Genomic DNA, 22562 nt, shown 5'->3' with positions numbered 1-22562 from the left:
TATATACTATTACGTAATAACGTATAACGTTATATAGTATCACTATATCACGTATAACGTTGTATATTATTACCATATAACGTATAACGGTATAACCTATTACGTAATAACGTATAACGTTATATGGTATTGCCACATAACATATAACGTTGTGTATTATTACCATATAACGTATAACGATATATAATATTACGTAATAACGTATAACGTTATATGGTATTGCCACATAACGTATAACGTTGTGTATTATTACCATATAACGTATAACGATATATAATATTACGTAATAACGTATGACGTTATATAGTACTATCATATAACGTATAACGTTGTATACTGTTACGTAATAGCGTATAACGTTATATAGTATTACCATATCACGTATAACGTTGTATACTGTTACGTAATAACGTATCACGTTATATACTATTACGTAAAAACGTATAACGTTATATACTATTACGTAATAACGTATAACGTTATATAGTATCACTATATCACGTATAACGTTGTATATTATTACCATATAACGTATAACGGTATAACCTATTACGTAATAACGTATAACGTTATATGGTATTGCCACATAACATATAACGTTGTGTATTATTACCATATAACGTATAACGATATATAATATTACGTAATAACGTATAACGTTATATGGTATTGCCACATAACGTATAACGTTGTGTATTATTACCATATAACGTATAACGATATATAATATTACGTAATAACGTATGACGTTATATAGTACTATCATATAACGTATAACGTTGTATACTGTTACGTAATAACGTATCACGTTATATAGTATTACCATATCACGTATAACGTTGTATACTGTTACGTAATAGCGTATAACGTTATATAGTATTACCATATCACGTATAACGTTGTATACTGTTACGTAATAACGTATCACGTTATATACTATTACGTAATAACGTATAACGTTATATACTATTACGTAATAACGTATAACGTTATATAGTATCACTATATCACGTATAACGTTGTATATTATTACCATATAACGTATAACGGTATATCCTATTACGTAATAACGTATAACGTTATACGGTATTGCCACATAACGTATAACGTTGTGTATTATTACCATATAACGTATAACGATATATAATATTACGTAATAACGTATAACGTTATATGGTATTGCCACATAACGTATAATGTTGTGTATTATTACCATATAACGTATAACGATATATAATATTACGTAATAACGTATGACATTATATAGTACTATCATATAACGTATAACGTTGTATACTGTTACGTAACAACGTATCACGTTATATAGTATTACCATATCACGTATAACGTTGTATACTGTTACGTAATAGCGTATAACGTTATATAGTATTACCATATCACGTATAACGTTGTATACTGTTACGTAATAACGTATCACGTTATATACTATTACGTAATAACGTATAACGTTATATACTATTACGTAATAACGTATAACGTTATATAGTATCACTATATCACGTATAACGTTGTATATTATTACCATATAACGTATAACGGTATATCCTATTACGTAATAACGTATAACGTTATACGGTATTGCCACATAACGTATAACGTTGTGTATTATTACCATATAACGTATAACGATATATAATATTACGTAATAACGTATAACGTTATATGGTATTGCCACATAACGTATAACGTTGTGTATTATTACCATATAACGTATAACGATATATAATATTACGTAATAACGTATGACATTATATAGTACTATCATATAACGTATAACGTTATATACTATTACGTAATAACGTATCACGTTATATAGTATTACCATATCACGTATAACGTTGTATACTGTTACGTAATAGCGTATAACGTTATATAGTATTACCATATCACGTATAACGTTGTATACTGTTACGTAATAACGTATCACGTTATATACTATTACGTAATAACGTATAACGTTATATACTATTACGTAATAACGTATAACGTTATATAGTATCACTATATCACGCATAACGTTGTATATTATTACCATATAACGTATAACGGTATATCCTATTACGTAATAACGTATAACGTTATACGGTATTGCCACATAACGTATAACGTTGTGTATTATTACCATATAACGTATAACGATATATAATATTACGTAATAACGTATAACGTTATATGGTATTGCCACATAACGTATAACGTTGCGTATTATTACCATATAACGTATAACGATATATAATATTACGTAATAACGTATGACATTATATAGTACTATCATATAACGTATAACGTTGTATACTGTTACGTAATAACGTATCACGTTATATAGTATTACCATATCACGTATAACGTTGTATACTGTTACGTAATAGCGTATAACGTTATATAGTATTACCATATCACGTATAACGTTGTATACTGTTACGCAATAACGTATCACGTTATATACTATTACGTAATAACGTATAACGTTATATACTATTACGTAATAACGTATAACGTTATATAGTATCACTATATCACGTATAACGTTGTATACTGTTACGTAATAACCTATAACGTTATATAGTATCACTATATTACGTATAACGTTGTATGTTATTACCATATAACGTATGACGGTATATCCTATTACGTAATAACCTATCACGTTATATACTATTACGTAATAACGTATAGCGTTATGTAGTATTACCATATCACGTATAACGTTGTATATTATTACCATATAACGTATAGCGATATATACTATTACGTAATAACGTATAACGTTATATACTATTACGAAATAACGTATCACGTTATATACTACTACGTAATAACGCATAATGTTATATACTGTTACGTAATAACCTATAACGTTGTATAGTATTTCGATATAACGTATAACGTTATATAGTATTACGATATAACGTATAACGTTAAATAATATTACGATATAACGTATAACGTTATGTAGTATACAGTTACAACGTATAACGTTATATAGTATTACAATATAACGTATAACGTTATATCACATTACGATATAACGTATAACGTTACGTAGTATACGGTTACAACGTATAACGTTAAATAGTATTACGACATAACGTATAACGTTATATAGTATTACGATATAATGTATAACGCTATATAGCATTACGATATAACGTATAACGTTACATATGTTTACGATATATCGTATAACGTCATGTAGTATTACGATATAACACATAACGTTATATAGCATTATGTTATAACGTATAACGTTATGTAGTATACCGTTACAACGTATAACGTTACATAGTATTACGATATAACGTATAACGTTATATAACATTACGATATAACGTGTGACGTTTTGTAGTATGCAGTTACTACGTATAACGTTACATAGTATTACGATATAACGTATAACGTTGTATAGTATTTCGATATAACGTATAACGTTATATAGTATTACGATATAATGTATAACGTTATATAGTATTACGACATAACGTATAACGCTATACTATTACGATATAACGTATAATGCTATATAGTATTACGATATAACGTATAACGTTGTATAGTATTTCGATATAACTTAGAACGTTATATATCATTGCGATATAACGTATAACGTTCTATAGTACTACGATGTAACGTATAACGTTGTATAGTGTTAGAATATAATGCATAACGTTGAATAGCATTACTATATAAAGTATAACGTTATGTAGTATACCGATACAACGTATAACGTTATATAGTATTACGATATAACGTATAACGTTAAAAAATATTGCGATATAACGTATAATGTTATGTAGTATACAGTTACAACGTATAACGTTATATAGTATTACAATATAACGTATAACGTTATATCACATTACGATATAACGTATAACGTTATATAACATTACGATATAACTTAGAACGTTATATATCATTGCGATATAACGTATAACGTTCTATAGTACTACGATGTAACGTATAACGTTGTATAGTGTTAGAATATAATGCATAACGTTGAATAGCATTACTATATAAAGTATAACGTTATGTAGTATACCGATACAACGTATAACGTTATATAGTATTACGATATAACGTATAACGTTGTATAGTATTTCGATATAACGTATAACGTTATATAGTATTACGATATAATGTATAACGTTATATAGTATTACGACATAACGTATAACGCTATATTATTACGATATAACGTATAATGCTATATAGTATTACGATATAACGTATAACGTTGTATAGTATTACGATATAACGTATAACGTTAAAAAATATTGCGATATAACGTATAATGTTATGTAGTATACAGTTACAACGTATAACGTTATATAGTATTACAATATAACGTATAACGTTATATCACATTACGATATAACGTATAACGTTATGTAGTATACAGTTACAACGTATAACCTTATATAGTATTACGATATAACGTATAACGTTATATACTGTTACGATATAACGTTTAACGTTATATACTGTTACGATATAACGTTTAATGTTATGTAGTATTAGGATACCACTTATAACGTTATATACTATTACGATATAAAGTATAACGCTGTATAGCATTACGATATAACGTACAACGTTATGTAGTATTACTATATAACGTATAACGTTATATAGTATTACGACATAACGTATAACGCTATACTATTACGATATAACGTATAACGTTATATAGTATTACGACATAACGTATAACGCTATACTATTACAATATAACGTATAATGCCATATAGTACTACGATATAACGTATAACGTTATATACTATTACGATATAACGTATAACGTTACATAGTATTAAGACATAACGTATGACCCTATACTATTACGATATAACGTATAACGTTAAAAAATATTGCGATATAACGTATAATGTTATGTAGTATACCGTTACACCGTATAACCTTATATAGTATTACGATATAACGTATAACGTTATATACTGTTACGATATAACGTTTAACGTTATATACTGTTACGATATAACGTTTAATGTTATGTAGTATTAGGATACCACTTATAACGTTATATACTATTACGATATAAAGTATAACGCTGTATAGCATTACGATATAACGTACAACGTTATGTAGTATTACTATATAACGTATAACGTTATATAGTATTACGACATAACGTATAACGCTATACTATTACGATATAACGTATAACGTTATATAGTATTACGACATAACGTATAACGCTATACTATTACAATATAACGTATAATGCCATATAGTACTACGATATAACGTATAACGTTATATACTATTACGATATAACGTATAACGTTACATAGTATTAAGACATAACGTATGACCCTATACTATTACGATATAACGTATAATGTTATATAGTATTACGATACAACGTATAACGTTATATACTGTTACGACATAACGTATAACGTTCTGTTGCCACGATAGATAAATACATAGTCATCGTCATCGTAACTTCTTCTTCCTTATACATATTTCTATCAAAATTCAAAGAAATATTAATGTGCATAACTTGTTATAACATACTGAAGCAACTATACTCACTCAAATATAGTTATCAAAACAGGTTTAATAAGTTTTGCACTTTGCCGAGGTGAAGCACATAAACACATTTCAAACACTGTCATTATCATTACAACTCCTTCCGAGTTCAAATCTCCTAAAAGTGGCCTAAGTGTTTCGATTATAATCGCTCCTCTTTGACTTAAAAATTCTTGGGGACTTAATATTACATATGCTTGAACTATATACAAACATAATTTTAAATGTTCAAATGATTTTTCTGAAAAATATAAAGATCATCAAGTTTTCTGCATGTTTATAAGAATCATAGTCAAATAGAATTATTTACTAACCTAATACAGCAGGCAAATTTTTAGTCAGTTCCGTTATAGCCAATGTTGGTGCAGCTGCATTTTGCAGTAAAGCTGACCGTAATCGCAAGCCATCTTCTAACAAATAAACGTGACAATTTTGATTGACGTCACAACTTAATGCAATAACACCTACTACTTGTGGTTCTATAAGGACGCTTTCAGAACCTAAAGCCTAAAAAATAATTCAAATATTATCTATTATTTAAAATTTTTAATAAAATCATTGAGTTATATATTTGATTTATCAATATCAAAATTAATAATTTGATTTATATTAATATAGTTTAATTCATTAAACAATATAAAAAATATGTACCTTTTCCAGATGTACAAGTGTTGAAATTATAGCACATCTTAGCATATTATGTTCTTCACATTCTTGCCAAAGTGCTGGCAAATATGAACTGAGGGCTCCAACAAGTGGGTTTATTTCACTACCAGCATGTTCAATCATAAATGATAACACGTATAACACATACATCTGAAAATTATTTAAAATATGTTTTTGCGAACTACAACAATATTTTAAAAGTAACATATAACAGTATATACATACATACCTTGGTATCACATTCTTTTACTTCTTTTAGGAGCGAAAATAATAAAGAGAATGCTGGTTCTAAATATGGCGAGAATTCTTCCGGATTAAATTGAAAATCATCTATCGCAAGTTTTAAAGCATCGCTTGCTGCTAAGCGAACACCCAGATCTTCTTCAGGACTCAAAACTTCAACCATAAGTTTGTATAATTCTGGTCTTAACTCTGTACTTAACTTAACAGCTGCAATTTTATTACAATACAAGATTATTACATAATAAATCCTACTTGTTTAAAAAGCTGCACTTTACTTACTTGTCCAGCGCCCAATAAGCCAACATACTCGTCTTCTAATAATTCTATAATTGTTACTTCGAATTTTCAACTCTTCTTTTAAGGTAGTTGAAAACCATTGATCAAAATTTACCTAGTAAATAGAAGCGTGATAAACTGGATGACTGACTATTTACACTGATTTTTTTGTGATATTTTGTTCTTACCTCATCGTATAAATCAAATGCAGCCAAACCAACTGCATTATATACTGCATCTTTTACTAGAATAGCATGCAAATTATTCGGGTCAACTGGTTGATGATGTCTTTGCATTAATTCAACTAAAACTGGTACAAGAACTTCTCCAAAATGATGGAAAATTACTACAAACAGACACTCCGTACAAGGCTAAAGAAAATAAAATATTAATTATAAAGTAAATAAAAATGTATAATTTTACAATTATAATACATTTATAAATATTTGTAAATAGTTGGCTATAAAATATTTACCCTTAAGCTATATTTCCATGATTCACCGCCATCATCGACAACTGAAAACAGTATAAATAAGAAATATAAAACATTCTACATACATATATATATGTACGTACAATGTTTATATATATACATAATATATATATGTCGGGTTGGCGTTACGATTAGAGTTAGGGTTAAGGGCGTGAAACGAATCCCTATTGACGCTAGACGTGATCGTTATGCGATAGAGGAGATATTTACTAGTGCAAATATGACTATGATGGAATTGGACAAGTAATCGCGATAATTAGATACTCGAGAAGCTATTGACAATGATCCTAGGCTCAATAACGAATCCGCGGTCAACGGGATGACGAACTTTACCCTTCGTTAGCGTCTAAGTTACACTGTATGTTAGAGCAAGGGGCAATTATTACGTATACGAAAGACAGGTCGATTACTGATGAGATCGCACTAGAGAGAATGACTCTCCGTCGCGGTGACGCTGTCGAAGAAAACTATGATGGGTGTGCCTAAGGGCACGAGATCATCGGATTCGTGGAGAAAAGTCTTCGTTCGAAGGGTGAGGGAAATTGACGTTGCTGTTAATTGGTCAATTTCCATGTTGGTGGTTAGAGAAAAATATTAGCCGTCCTTGGGGAAAGTTGCTAGCGAGAAGCGTCGTTCGTGGAAGGATAGATTTCTCTTATCTTCCCGTAGTTGGGGCACAGGCTATTTGTCTATTTGAAAGACTTTGTATAATTGAAACTTAATATTCGTAGCGGGTCCTCGCCCAGCTAAACATATACTGTGGAGATGCGTTGGCATCTGGCAATCATCTTACCCGAAGGACAAAGTCTGCGTGTGGCGAGCCACGGGGCAGAAACCATTGAAACGTTTACCGTCGTGCCCTGTCCCAAGTATTTCTTTTAAGGAGAGCTATAGAATTACTTCATGCCTTTGTTAGACAAAACGTTCATCCCTTTGACCGTGGCTACGTTCGGCGACTGATTGTCGCCTCGAGCCCGAGCTCACTATCATAAATCTCAAATAAATACAGTCGGATCGAATGACAACAGTTTCTTAATACGGCTATGGTGAAATCTAAATTACAATACTAGGGGTCTTCCCAAAGTTCCAAAGGGAAGGTTCCTGTGTTCTTTCATCTCCGACACGGCCATTCTGACTATCACACGTCCTCGGGTGGATCTAAAATATTGGGTTCTCCCAACATTAGACTTGATATGACTAATATTTTACTCCTTTATAGTTTAGCTAAATTATATTACACTAGTTTATTTATGGTTTAACTAACTGTCCAAATAGATCAAGGGCCCAGGTTAACAACAAAAATTTCGATCGGACGTTCAATGATAAAGTAGGGAAGAAAAAAAACACAAAAGTCAGTAGCATTATGATTGGTATTCAAAGCGCCAGTTGCATTTTGTGAGTTACCAGTCAGACCGTAATGACATGACAGATCATTTTCGATTTCGTACACGGACGAGTCTCAGTTTGTTGGATCATATTACCGCACTGGGCGTGTGTGGGTGCATTGACGTAATAGGTGTGTATGAAGACACTGAATGCGAGTGCAGTGTATGGGGACACTGAACACGGGTGCATTGATGTAATAGGCGTGTATGGAGACACTGAATGCGAGTGCAGTGTATGGAGACACTGAACACGAGTGCATTGATGTAATAGGCGTGTATGGAGACACTGAATGCGAGTGCAGTGTATGGAGACACTGAACACGAGTGCATTGATGTAATAGGCGTGTATGGAGACACTGAATGCTAGTGTGTGGTCACACTAGGCTTATGTGGGAATATCGAATGCTAGTGTGTGGTCGCACTAGGCTTGTGTGGAAATATCGAATGCTAGTGTGTGGTCACACTAGGCTTGTGTGGAAATATCGAATGCTAGTGTGTGGTCGCACTAGGCTTGTGTGCTAGTGTATGGTAACACTAGGCTTGTGTTACATGTCTATGTTACATGTTACATGTAACTATGTTACATGTCATAGTCATAGTGTTAATGATCCTCTGAGATCGGTGTAGTCATATCGTCATTGTCACTGCCATTGTCATCACTACAGACGTCCAACTCAGCAGGAACGCAACTATTCGGCATTTTCTTAATCTGTCATGACTGTATTTATACGATCGTTTGCCATCTAATGTCTTTAAAGTATATCTATCCCCTTCCAAAATCTCTGCTATTACGAATGGACCCTTGAATTTTGGCTCTAGCTTGGTTTGGTTTCTTTTCTCGTTTTTTCGTGGTACGAAATCACCGACATTAAACCTAACCACTTTAGCTTTGGTGTTATCGAATCTTTCTTTGTCGTGTTTGGCGCTACTTGCTATATTTTTTTTTTTTTTTTTGTCGCCTGTTGTCTTACATCGGAGATGTCTATTCCTCTTTCTTCAACGCTATCAGGTAGCAACAAGTCGTACGGTCTTGCTGTCCTACCGATTAGTAGTTTCAGTGGGCTCGCCTTAGTCACGCGGTTGGTGGTGCAATTCAGGGCCAATTGTATCTCCCCAATCGCGTCTTGCCATGACCGCCCGGTCGTCTCTACTACCGTGAACATATTTTCAATGTACGCATAACACGCTCTACCTGTCTATTGGCTCTACTAGCACCGGTCGCTATCAAGCGAACTTTAATTCGTTTGCTTTCGCAGAATTCTCGAAATTCTTTACCCTTAGAACATCTTTCCTGATCTGCTATTATCCGGCAGGGACTTCCGAATAAAAATATAGCGGATTTAAGCGCTTTAATGGTGTTATGGAAATCTATCTTACGATTATGATGCAGGTATACGAATTTAGTGAGCACGTTGATCAAAACAATGACGTACTCCTTTGAATCGCTTTTACCACTCAACTTGCCTGTTATGTCCATGTGGACCGTATGCCAGGGCATGCTGGTCTTAGGTATAGGATGTAGTTCGGCTTGTATCTTACCTGAACTAGCTTTCGAAACTTGACAAGCATGACAGTTCTCAATGAATCGGCGAACGTACTTCGCCATCCCTTCGAACCAGTAATACTCGTATAGTTTCTCGAGCGTTTTCTCCCAACCTAAGTGCATAATTGACTGGTGCACATGGTTAATAACAGACTATCTAAAACCTCTTAGGACTACAGGTAAACAGAGAGTCCTGTCTTTTCTTTGTATCCTACGGTAAAGAGTACCGGACCGTAATTCGTATGTATTCGCGGTGTCTTCCGCGAGCTCATCGTTTTGCAATTCCTTGACGATTTCCAAGGTTTGAGAATCACGACGTTGTTCGGCTAGTAGCCAGTCTTCCGATATTTCGGCCAGATTGATTTCTTTCTCCGCAATTTTATCAATTTTACGGTGGTCTAAATCTACGGGGTTTCGCGAGAAGAAATCTACGTGGGCTGTCCGTTTACTTTCCAGATACATAATGTCAAAAACAAAAGTCTGCAAGTAGGCCCATCACCGATGGTCCCTGTCATTTAAATGTACTTTATTACTCGACGCTTTCGACGAGTCGCAATCCGTGACGACAAGAAATTCCCGTCCATGTAGATAGTGACGGAAACGCTCGACTGCGTTTACGACTGCTAACGTCTCTAGTTCGTAGGAATTATACCTAGATTCTGCGAGGGTAGTTCTTTTGCTGTAATACTCTATTGCTTTGCCTTTACCTTCGACTTGATGCGTCAAAATCGCCCCGTAACTCTCCGAGCTAGCGTCAGTATGTAGTTCTATCGGGTAACTGGGGTCGAATATCATTAACACCGGCGCGTCGGTCAGGGCGGAAACTGCCTGTTGTCTTATTTTCTCGTGCCTATCTGTCCAAGTTATATTTCTGTTATTTGAGATGAGCGCATACAGGGGTTTCATCACCTGTGAGAATTTAGGGATGAACTTTCGGAAGTATGAAGCTAACCCTATGAACTGCCTGAACTGTGTGGCGGCCGTTGGCACAGGTAAAGAACTTAAGGTGTGTATTTTACCCGGGTTGGGACGGACTTCTTCGTTATGAATTACATATCTCAAATAGAGCACCGATGTTTTTAGAAAAGAACATTTCGCAAAGTTAACAGAGAATCCTGCTTTTACGAGGGTATCTAATACGGTGTTCAATCTTCCTAACGCTTGATCTATCGAGTCGGCAATAACTAGAACGTTATCGAAATAAATAACAACGTACGAATGAGCGAGGTCGCCTAGGGCCTTGCGAATGGCCCTCCGAAAGACGGACGGCGCAATTTTTCAGTCCAAACGGCATCGTTATCTACTCATATTGTCTGTCGGGAGTAACGAACGCTGTATACTGCGCTGAATTAGGATAAGTAGGAATTTGGTGAAACCCGCTGGCCATATCCAGGCTAATAAAATATCTCGCCTCTTGCAATCTCGCGACTTGATCCGCAATAAGGAGTAAAGGGTACCGATCCGCGACGGTACTTTGATTTAGTTCTCGGGGAACCACTCGTAATCTATCTGAGCCGCTTTCTTCTTCACGAGTTACGTAAGGCTCGCGAATGGCGAATTACTAGGCCTTATGATCTTTGCTTTAATTAAAACGCTTATTTTCTCACGTACCGCTCTTCGGTCCTCCTCACTAAATCTATAAGAACTTCCTCGTACGGTGATGTTAGGATCAATTAATCGTATTTCTAACCGGCCTGTATTTACGCGAATACGTAGGGAATCCGTAACGAATGAATCTTTGAATTTGTCGAGAAGAGAAATTGATCGACTTTTATTATTACCATGTACATCAGTGTCAGCTTCATTAACGACGATCTCGTTTGCAGTGGTTTCATTACAGACATTAATTATTTTTGTTTTACACATAGCGAGGCTATTTTGTGTAATGTTACGTCAAAACCCAGACTTAGAGTTCCGCAACTAATCGCGATATCATATTTTAGATAACTATCAGCAAGGACATGAGAAATTGTCTTCAATGTAAAAATCATTAATACACACGATGAACAAATGGGAGGCGTATGTTTAATACAAGTATTTCCTGCTCCTCGCATTACTAATATGTCAGTCATTCTTTTGCCAGAAATCTCGAGGCCACGGACTCTTTAATTAGTGAACGCTCGGCTCCCGAATCGGAGTAAAATGGAAACGACTCACCCAGATGACTTGATCTACCCGATGATGCTTCCAGTACGTAGAAGTCGACTCGCCACTTGTTATTGAAATTATGGTTTTCTTTCATAATCAGGTTGACAGTTGCGCCCCGTGCAGCGGGGTCGGAACGTGCGATTTTAAGGGTTAAAACGTGGTAGCGAAAACTTGTTAGGTTTCACACTCGATTTTGCACTAGCGACTGGGTTACTCGCGCACGATGGTCGTAAGTTCTAACACTGTTATAATCGGCACTGATCCCACTTCTGATGTCGGGTTGGCGTTACGATTAGAGTTAGGGTTAAGGGCGTGAAACGAATCCCTATTGACGCTAGATGTGATCGTTATGCGATAGAGGAGATATTTACTAGTGCAAATATGACTATGATGGAATTGGACAAGTAATCGCGATAATTAGATACTCGAGAAGCTATTGACAATGATCCTAGGCTCAATAACGAATCCGCGGTCAACGGGATGACGAACTTTACCCTTCGTTAGCGTCTAAGTTACACTGTATGTTAGAGCAAGGGGCAATTATTACGTATACGAAAGACAGGTCGATTACTGATGAGATCGCACTAGAGAGAATGACTCTCCGTCGCGGTGACGCTGTCGAAGAAAACTATGATGGGTGTGCCTAAGGGCACGAGATCATCGGATTCGTGGAGAAAAGTCTTCGTTCGAAGGGTGAGGGAAATTGACGTTGCTGTTAATTGGTCAATTTCCATGTTGGTGGTTAGAGAAAAATATTAGCCGTCCTTGGGGAAAGTTGCTAGCGAGAAGCGTCGTTCGTGGAAGGATAGATTTCTCTTATCTTCCCGTAGTTGGGGCACAGGCTATTTGTCTATTTGAAAGACTTTGTATAATTGAAACTTAATATTCGTAGCGGGTACTCGCCCAGCTAAACATATACTGTGGAGATGCGTTGGCATCTGGCAATCATCTTACCCGAAGGACAAAGTCTGCGTGTGGCGAGCCACGGGGCAGAAACCATTGAAACGTTTACCGTCGTGCCCTGTCCCAAGTATTTCTTTTAAGGAGAGCTATAGAATTACTTCATGCCTATGTTAGACAAAACGTTCATCCCTTTGACCGTGGCTACGTTCGGCGACTGATTGTCGCCTCGAGCCCGAGCTCACTATCATAAATCTCAAATAAATACAGTCGGATCGAATGACAACAGTTTCTTAATACGGCTATGGTGAAATCTAAATTACAATACTAGGGGTCTTCCCAAAGTTCCAAAGGGAAGGTTCCTGTGTTCTTTCATCTCCGACATATATATATATATATATATATATATATATATATATGTATGTATGTATGTATACAAATATTTACCAAAACTTTCTGGATCTGTATCCCATAATTCCAATTCAGCAGGTGTTAAAAGAAAATAATGTGTTACCAGCCTTGAACAAATTTCTGCTAATGTTTCAGGTGTAAAAAATTCTTGTCTCAATTGATTTGCTCTCAACGTTAAAGGATTTTTCGTATCTGTATTAACAAATTTTCAAGCTTAATAAATCACACCCATAAATTTACAAAATACCATTATCCATCATATATACCTTTGAGAACTTTAGCTGGTTTATAGTATGTAGATAATAAAATGCCTTTCATTAAATTTAAACACTGTATAACAAATCTTTCAAAAGCTAGGGCTTGACCAGCTTCAGTGAAACAATAAAAAACAGAAAATTCTAATGATGTTGGTATTAGTTCTACATAGCAAAATGGATGCATTTCTAATACTCCTATTAATACTTTAGTTAAATGAATTATAAATTTATCGCATACTTCCATCTGTATACCTCTTGAAATTAATGTCTTTCCTAGAATTATATAAAAATCATTATTAAGAGAGACAAATATATAACTGATATTAAGGGTAGTATCAGAGGAGAAATATACTAACGACATTCAAGACAAGTTCTTGCACGTTCAAAAACAATTTCCAAGAATGACATAGCATCATGGGATTCTGAAGGCTTATTAAACCCATTTACAATAAGTGTTCTAAGAATTCTCAATAGAAGTAACGCTTTTTCCAAAGCTTCCTGTATCTGATTTGTGTCTGCCCCATTTGATGCCATTATAAGAAAAGATTCTGTGTAAGTATTCCACACATTCAGAATAAAACTGAACACACTACTGGTTAATTCTTGGAAGAGTCGTCTGCCAGGAACTAAACGTTTAGAGGCTAAACACTTAACAACATGATGTAATATTAACAGTGCCCGATGCTGGGCCAAAGGATTTTGTCCTCTTATAACATCCAATAAGGTTGGAATTAATGAGCGCCATTCTCTAGGCCAATCATATCTGCACAACATTATTTCGTTTAACTTATTTTATGAATCAGAGAGAAAAATAAACGCAAATTATTTAATCAATATCAATTACCTTGCAATTTTAGCAATGAGAGCTGCCAATTGGATAGCTAACTGATTTACAGGTTCTTCAAAGTTTACTATTAAACGTTGTCTAAGAAATTCCTTTTTGTCATCTGCAATTCCACTGTAGTAATAATGCATGTTATTTATTAATTAATTTACATTAAGATGTTAATACTATTAGCCAAATTTGATTGCGTTAAAGAATACTTACTTTGGAGCATTTTTTCTCCAATATTTATCAACACCATTTTTGAAACATAAAATAGCCATCCATCTAATATTGATACTCAAGGAATGATTAGAAAACACATTCTGAAATAATTATTAATATTTTACTCACAATATAATAATTAGACTTTCGTTAGTAATGAAAATAAATAACCTAAAATAATCTTACGTACATAAGCAAATAGTATATGCTTATATATGCTAGTTAAAATAAAAATGATCAGGAATAAATTTTTGCCTCCTTACAATCTAATCAAATTTATTTTACATTTATTCATGCAACTTACATATAACGCAGTGTAGAATCCCCTTTCAGTTTCCCATTGTTTTAGAGTTTGTTCAGCTGGTTTCAAAATAGTGGGATCCTGACTACCCGCTTGTTGAAGGACTTCTATCACTGCGACATCCATCTTCCTACAAAAAATTAATATATTCAATGTTTTACATTAAATTCAAATAGCTCATTGTTATTTGTTTTCCTCTGAAAAGATCGACTAAACTTAACTTTTTTCGGAAATATCTATGTATTAAATCAATACATGACGAAAATCATCAAAGACACTCTACATCAAAATGTCACACACGCCCGCAAGTCGGCATTTCAGAACGCTGCCCCCCTCCTGCTTTCGTCTCTTTCTGCAAAATGACAGTTATTGTTATAGTGTAAACCACCTTATTACTCGTAAAACGCGATTCTAGTCTAGATTTATTTATCCATTATTCATATATCGTATAAGGTATGATCAACCTATTATGATAATGTTATTTACTCATGTATTTAAGCAAAAATTCTAATATTTCCAAAGAGCTATCCCAGAACTAAAAACTAGTTCTTTCTAATAGACAACAGTATAAATAATACTGTTGATAGAATATGTTTCAATATTTACTTATCTTTTAAAGATAAAGAAACAATAATGTTTCTTCTTGCATTTATATATTTTCTATATAATAAAATATGTACATATACATTAGTGATTTGAAATATTTGAAAGAAATGTTATTAATTTTCTTCACATCTGTTTGTCAGAGAAATGTAATTCGTTGATGAATTAATTTACTACTAAAAATTTAAGCTATAATTTCTATGAAAACATAAGTATCAATATGATTTGTTTACAGATTTATAAGGAGTTTGTTTATTGCTATTTTCACTTTAAAATTTCATTGGACTTAAACCGGATATCCGGTGCACGCACTCTACTACGCATTCAGTGTCCGCTTGTGCGATATACGGTCTTTCTGTTTATAGCTCGCTGCATTGCTTGATACTTCTCACAATGAAGGTACGTATCCAATAATAATTTCAAAATCTAACAAATATTACAAACAGTTACTATAAAAATTTATATATTGAAATGCTATAAGTAATTTTAGATATATATAATTTATGAAACATTCGTTTATCTGTATACCTAACCAATGTTAAAATAAGACTTATTTCATTTATCTTCGGCATAAGTAGCATGAAGCAAGTCATATCCAAATGTAGAATACTTAACCCCTTATCCTACAATATCGTGCGAGAGATATGGTACGTCGATCGGGCCAAATATAAATAACACGTGTGAGAGACATGGTAAGTCATTCGGACCAAAAGTAAATAATACGTGTGAGAGACGTGGTACGTTCTTGGGGCTACACGCGACAAATACTTACTAATTTTCTTGGCCGCATTCGGATATGCAAATATATTTTCTTGAAAAATATTAGAAATTTATTCTCAAAAATGACTTCATAAAGAATATTAAGCGTTGTTGGGAACATTGTAAATTCAGCTAACATTGCAAAAAGTGATTTGATAGATATTTTAAATAATGATAGTGACAGTAGTGATATTTCACTTCCTGTACGAAAACGTTGTAAGCGACTGATTATTGAAGATGATACCGACGATGAAGACCACAGTAATCATCAACAATCAGCTATGGATTTGGAAAGAAGAGACTAATGATCCAAAAATCTGGAATTATACAGAAATTCCTGGCATAAAAGTGGCAATTTTGAATCAGTTAGGTGAAAACAAAAAAGAATTAGACTTTTTTAATATAATATTTGATAATATATTTTGGGAAAATATTGTCATGGAGACGAATCGATACGCAAACCAAATAATGAACAATGAAAATAAAAGACTAAAAATAGATAAAACTTGGTTTCCTATAGACTGTGGTGAAATCAAAATATATTTTGCACTATGTATAATAATGGCTGAAGTTAAAAAACCAACAATTCAAATGAATTGGTCTAAGAAAGCAGTTATAAAAACTCCAATTTTCTGAAAAACAATGCCGTTCAAAAGATTTCTGCAAATAACTAAATGTTTGCATTTTGCAGATAACAATTTGGCTAACAATACAGATAAATTATGTAAAATAAAACCTGTGATAAACTTTTTGAATCAAAGATTTAAAGAAGTATATACAATGCAAGAGAACATTACTATCAATGAATCATTGATGAAATATAAGAGACGCTTATCCTATAAACAATTTAATCCATCAGAAGGGGTAAGATTTGGTATAAAATTTTATAAATTATGTGAGTCAAAATCAGGTTATTGCTATGACCTTAAAATATACACTGGTAGTGATAAAATAAATTCTGGTAACAGTGCATTTGAAAGTGTTGTCAAAGAGCTATCACAGTCAATATTACATAAAGGACATACTTTATATTTAAACAATTGTTCTCCAAAACTGTGTAAAACTTTAATTAACAATAAAACTAATGTTGTTGGAACAGTGCACTGGAACAGAAATAATATGCCAAAAGATTTTTATAAAGTAAAATTAAAAAAGGGTGAATATATAATGAGAAGCTGCAATGGAATAATGGCATTAAAATGGAAGGATATACGAGACATTTATATTCTTTCTTCAAAACACAAAATAGCAGAATGATAGGAATTGACCGGCAAGACCGAATGCTAGCATGCTTCCCTGTGATGAGGAAATGTATGAAAGGATACCGAAAAGTTTTCTTTTACCGCTTTGATATTGCTCTGTTTAACTCGTACATTTTATTCAACAAAATAAATACTCACAAAAAACAGACTTATGCTGAATATAGAATTGAAATAGCCCAATCATTACTAAAAAAATGTACCATTACCAGAATATATACGAAAAGGACGATTATCGAATGGAGATTTACCAAAGAGACTGCATGGAAAACATTGGGGTCATTTTCCCAAGCATATAGATCCAACACCATCGAAATCAAAGCCACCAAGAGCTTGTAAAGCATGCACAAAACATAAAAAACGTAGTGAAACAACGTGGGAGTGCAAAAGATGTAAAGTTGCATTACATGTACCAATACGCTTTGAAAGATATCACACGATTGAAGATTATTAAATTTTTGTAAATTTTTTCAAGACGTTCATAATTTAAAATATGTTTTTTTAGAAATTGTAATAAAAATGTTATTGATTTATTAGATTTATTATTGACTTCAAGATAATAAATCTTACTTGTTCAATGATCAGTTGGTAGTATTTATTTATCAAACATCCTGCAAAGTAAAATTAATTGTGCCTGTACACATGCATTTACAAAAAGACACGAACACTCAGCCAAATCATAAATTGGTTTGACATGTGACTGATCTTGTTGTTTATGGCACACACTATTGGAACTTAAATCATAAGGCAAGAGGCTAAATTTTCTTCATATAGAGCATTAAGATTTACAATTTTCATTATTATACTACGAAAGTAAGCATAACCTCATTAAAATGTCTTAGACGTTTAACCTATATTTCACTCTACAAGTATAAACAGCCGACCTTTGTGAATATATTTTATGGCTATTATCAAGCAAAAAATGCTTCATAAGTATAAATCAATTGAAGCCTTATTACAAGGTGCTGTATCTACTGTTATTTTATAGCATAGTGATAACGAGTTTCTTACTAGTCCCCTTGTATTTTGAATTTTTGTTTTAACTTTTTAATAAAGCTTTATATGGCTATGTATATATAACATTTTTGTTTGATTACGTACATTAAATAAACTGGCAAAAGCTGATAAATCTTTGCATATGCTGTATAATATTTGTGTTTTTTAGTTGAACGTATCGTATCCTGCAACAGGATGTCAAAAACTGTTTGAAATCTCCGATGAACATAAGCTGAGAATTTTTTATGAAAAGCGTATGGGCGCAGAAGTAGAGGCTGATGCTCTCGGTAACGAATGGAAGGGATATGTCGTTCGTATCTCCGGCGGCAATGATAAACAAGGATTTCCTATGAAACAGGGCGTTCTGACTAATGGTAACACAAGCATTTTTTATTCTAATTTCGTTTGATTTTAATTTTTTAAAAATTCCTGTAACTAGGGCGCGTACGTTTATTGCTCTCAAAAGGACATTCATGCTACAGACCTAGACGTGATGGTGAGCGTAAACGTAAATCTGTCCGTGGATGCATAGTCGATTCCAACCTTTCAGTACTCGCTCTCGTCATTGTCAAAAAAGGAGAAAAGGTATTAATTTGACTGTACTTTCTATCTATTATCCATGTTTCAGGGTGTATCTTAGAATTGTCTTATTATCTTATGATACTATCGTAAACATGGAAGATTAACTATAGTGTTTTGATTTGGGAGACTGTGTTATGTAATTTATACTTTTTCTCAGTGTATAAGCGATACACTAAAAGTCAACATATCTGTGGATGTAATGATCAGTGAGTTAAGTTATTAACACGTTCACGCCGGCGCGTATCACCGGTGGCTCGCGCTTGAGTCTCGCATCAGGCAGCGTACACTTGACTCACACTTGAATGTTCTATCAGATGGTGCGTACCATCAAAAATGTAGTTCGTTTAGTAACTAGAAAAAATCGCAATTTGAAATATTTGAAAATTTAAATGGAAATTTGACGTCTATTAAATGAAAAAGAAGTAGGATTTATTTTATTTCATCTCAATATTATAAACATACAAAACAAAAATTCGATAGTAAACACAGCAATTCAATATTATAATTACCTTACCTTAATTGTTTATTTATTTCTATTTGCAATTTTTAAACGCACTTGAAACAAAGTGCTGGCTGGCTCTCACAATGATTGCAGTATATCGTCATTTTTTTAGTTTTTTTTCATGGCATAATCTCTAATTTTTTTTATATAAGCATTTATAACGTTTCTTACTTCTTTTTCTTGACTTTCTTACAGATCCTTTATGTGAATGGAGAAAATGTGAACATTTTGTGAAGGTATTTGCTTTTCAATAGCCATTTCTGCAATGTGGTGATTATTGGTCAAAGATGAACAATAATTTTTTCTCTAAATTGCAAAATATTAATATCTTTATTACATTATCTTTGATATATGTACCACGGAATTATGAGTCAAGTCCCTCATATTAATTGTATAATAATTTTTTTGTACCATTTAACGGTTTTCCGTAAATAACTACAGTACGATGTCATTTGATAGGATAAGTCATCACCCCTTTTTGCATCGTTATAAAAAAATATCAGACTTTACTTCATCATTTTTTCCTTGAATAATTGTACACATGTGATTCTTGGAAGTAGTAAACATATAAACTGGTCTTTTGTCAATCCATTTAAAAAATTTAACTCTGCTACGATTTTCAAAATTCACAATGTGGCCCCGTTTTTGTTTTTGTATCGTTTGTGGCGGTAGAAATTTTTTGTTTATTTTTACAGTACCACAAATAAATGTTTTTTTCTGCCAAAGTTTTTTTCTTCAACCAAGGGCACACTCGTATAACAGCTATCTATGAATTGCATGTGGCCTTCAAATAATAATCCATACGAGTGCTGCCCCACGGCGAGAAATACAAATTGCAACGCCCACGTGAACGTGTTAAAGAACATTTTTAATGCTAAGAAGCATTTAATGTATAAGTTGATTAAATTCTTACAGGATATCCCGGATTTAACTGACAAGGAAGTCCCACGCCGTTTAGGACCCAAGAGAGCGAGCAAAATTCGCAAACTATTTAACTTATCGAAGGAAGATGATGTCCGTCGATTCGTTGTGAAACGACCAATTCAAAAAGAGGGCAAACCACAGCGGTCGAAAGCCCCTAAAATTCAACGTCTTATTACCCCACTTACACTCCAGGTTTGTACATATATGTATCTATATTTATATTGTTGTTTTGTTTCAGTTAAAATTTTTCAAAAGTATGGAGTTTATAGTAAAATAAAAATATGTTTATATAGAGAAAGAGGCATAGACTGGCTCTAAAGACGAAGCGTTGCTTGGCTCGCAAGCAACAAGCAGCAGAATATGCGAAGCTGTTAGCACAACGGCAAAAGGAAGCTAAGAATAGACATCAAGAAGAACTAAAGCGAAGACGTAGTGCTTCTATACGAGATTCCAAATCGGGCAGTCAGTCTGCACCCGCCATTCAAAAGTAAAAGACTGCAATGATACCGTCCAATACAATATGAAACTAACAAATTGTGTACAAATATGTTGTATATAAACCTATTAAATATTAGCTGTATATAAGCCTAATAAATATTTATATTTTTTTTGTAATATCTTGTCTTTTTGTAATATCACTTACATGTTCCATATTCGTAATGTTCATATATACACTATTATACTCGTCTAAATTTATACAGCATATACGTAAGGTAGAAGCTTATCATTTTAAGCAATTAGTAATTTTTAAAGTTTCTGAAATGATTAAGGTGGAATTATAGAGGTCATCATCAACATCAATGGTTATTTTAATATTATTCTTAATTAGTATTGTAGAGGTGGTATATGTTGTCCGTGATAGTAGTAATTGCCGGCTGTAGATGTCGCTGCTGGGATACTGCTAATTATTCTTCCATTTTGATGCGTGGAAGAAAAATAGGATCACGGGCGCCGGGAATCGAACCCGGGTCCCGAACGTTCGAAACCTAGAGTTGGTTGCTTAGTTAGTGTCGAGTAGCGGTATTTGTTGTCGAGTGCCGCTACAATACACCCTTACCAGAGATAACATTATAGATCTTAACGTGGTAAAGCGTCAGCCGATTGTTGTCCTATCCTTGCAGATGTTGTGCGATGTCTTCGATATGGTCATGGATACCTCTCGGTACGGTGCAGGGCGTTCCGTGTACGGTCGTAGGACTCTGTTCCTCTCTTTAGTATGACGTGCTGGTGGTGATGCCCATGAACTTTGCGATGGCTACATCACTCTTTTTTTTTTTGCGTGAGGAGGGGAAAATGCTATTACGCATGCCCCGTAACCCGCGTCACTGGGTTATGTGGGAGTCGGTCGGATGTCGTTGCCATACCCACTAAAAACCCCTCCTCCTTCTTCCTCCACTTTGAGGGCAGACAACCCCGGTAAAACCTGTCGGCAGTCATCAGGGTTGTCCTTTCGTGCCCCGTTGTATCTACCTCTTCGGGCAGTTACTGCTCATGTCATCTTCTCAGCCAGTTCAGGATACTGGGCTGATCTCCTTCTGCGGTTTTTCGTTCTTTTGTATTCTTGCCTTCATTGCTCCGCGTAGTTGTTGTTTCACTCGTTCTCCTCCTTGCCTCTTCCCAGGCCCTCGCTGTCACCCTCCTGTGACACATGACGGTCTTGCAGAATTGCCTGAATTTATTCCAGCTCTCGTT

At 33.9% G+C, this 22562-nt stretch overlaps 2 protein-coding genes across 3 annotated transcripts in view; one reads left to right on the top strand and one right to left on the bottom strand.

Moving 5' to 3' along the window:
• Positions 1-22562, bottom strand: part of LOC125384639 — a 225330-nt gene that overhangs the window by 183098 nt on the left and 19670 nt on the right. For both annotated transcript variants that reach the window (XM_048409926.1, XM_048409925.1), the window contains exons 15-27: positions 15249-15375; positions 14945-15045; positions 14741-14854; positions 14253-14659; positions 13906-14169; positions 13676-13831; positions 7235-7275; positions 6948-7130; positions 6763-6874; positions 6470-6690; positions 6226-6390; positions 5889-6081; positions 5578-5815 (exon numbers count right to left, since the gene is read on the bottom strand). In XM_048409926.1, the coding sequence (XP_048265883.1) occupies positions 5578-5815; positions 5889-6081; positions 6226-6390; positions 6470-6690; positions 6763-6874; positions 6948-7130; positions 7235-7275; positions 13676-13831; positions 13906-14169; positions 14253-14659; positions 14741-14854; positions 14945-15045; positions 15249-15375 (2322 nt within the window). The remainder of the gene's footprint in view (positions 1-5577; positions 5816-5888; positions 6082-6225; positions 6391-6469; positions 6691-6762; positions 6875-6947; positions 7131-7234; positions 7276-13675; positions 13832-13905; positions 14170-14252; positions 14660-14740; positions 14855-14944; positions 15046-15248; positions 15376-22562) is intronic.
• LOC125385913 (40S ribosomal protein S6-like) lies at positions 16106-21485 on the top strand. The gene is made up of 5 exons (XM_048409932.1): positions 16106-16247; positions 19032-19236; positions 19302-19447; positions 20862-21062; positions 21164-21485. The coding sequence occupies exons 1-5, from the start codon at positions 16242-16244 to the stop codon at positions 21359-21361; spliced, it is 756 nt and encodes a 251-aa protein (XP_048265889.1). The 5' UTR covers positions 16106-16241; the 3' UTR covers positions 21362-21485.

The sequence above is a fragment of the Bombus terrestris genome, chromosome 11 (assembly GCF_910591885.1).
Source record: "Bombus terrestris chromosome 11, iyBomTerr1.2, whole genome shotgun sequence".
NCBI classification, from domain to species: Eukaryota; Metazoa; Arthropoda; class Insecta; order Hymenoptera; family Apidae; genus Bombus; species Bombus terrestris.
This window is presented reverse-complemented; position numbering and strand designations above follow the sequence as displayed.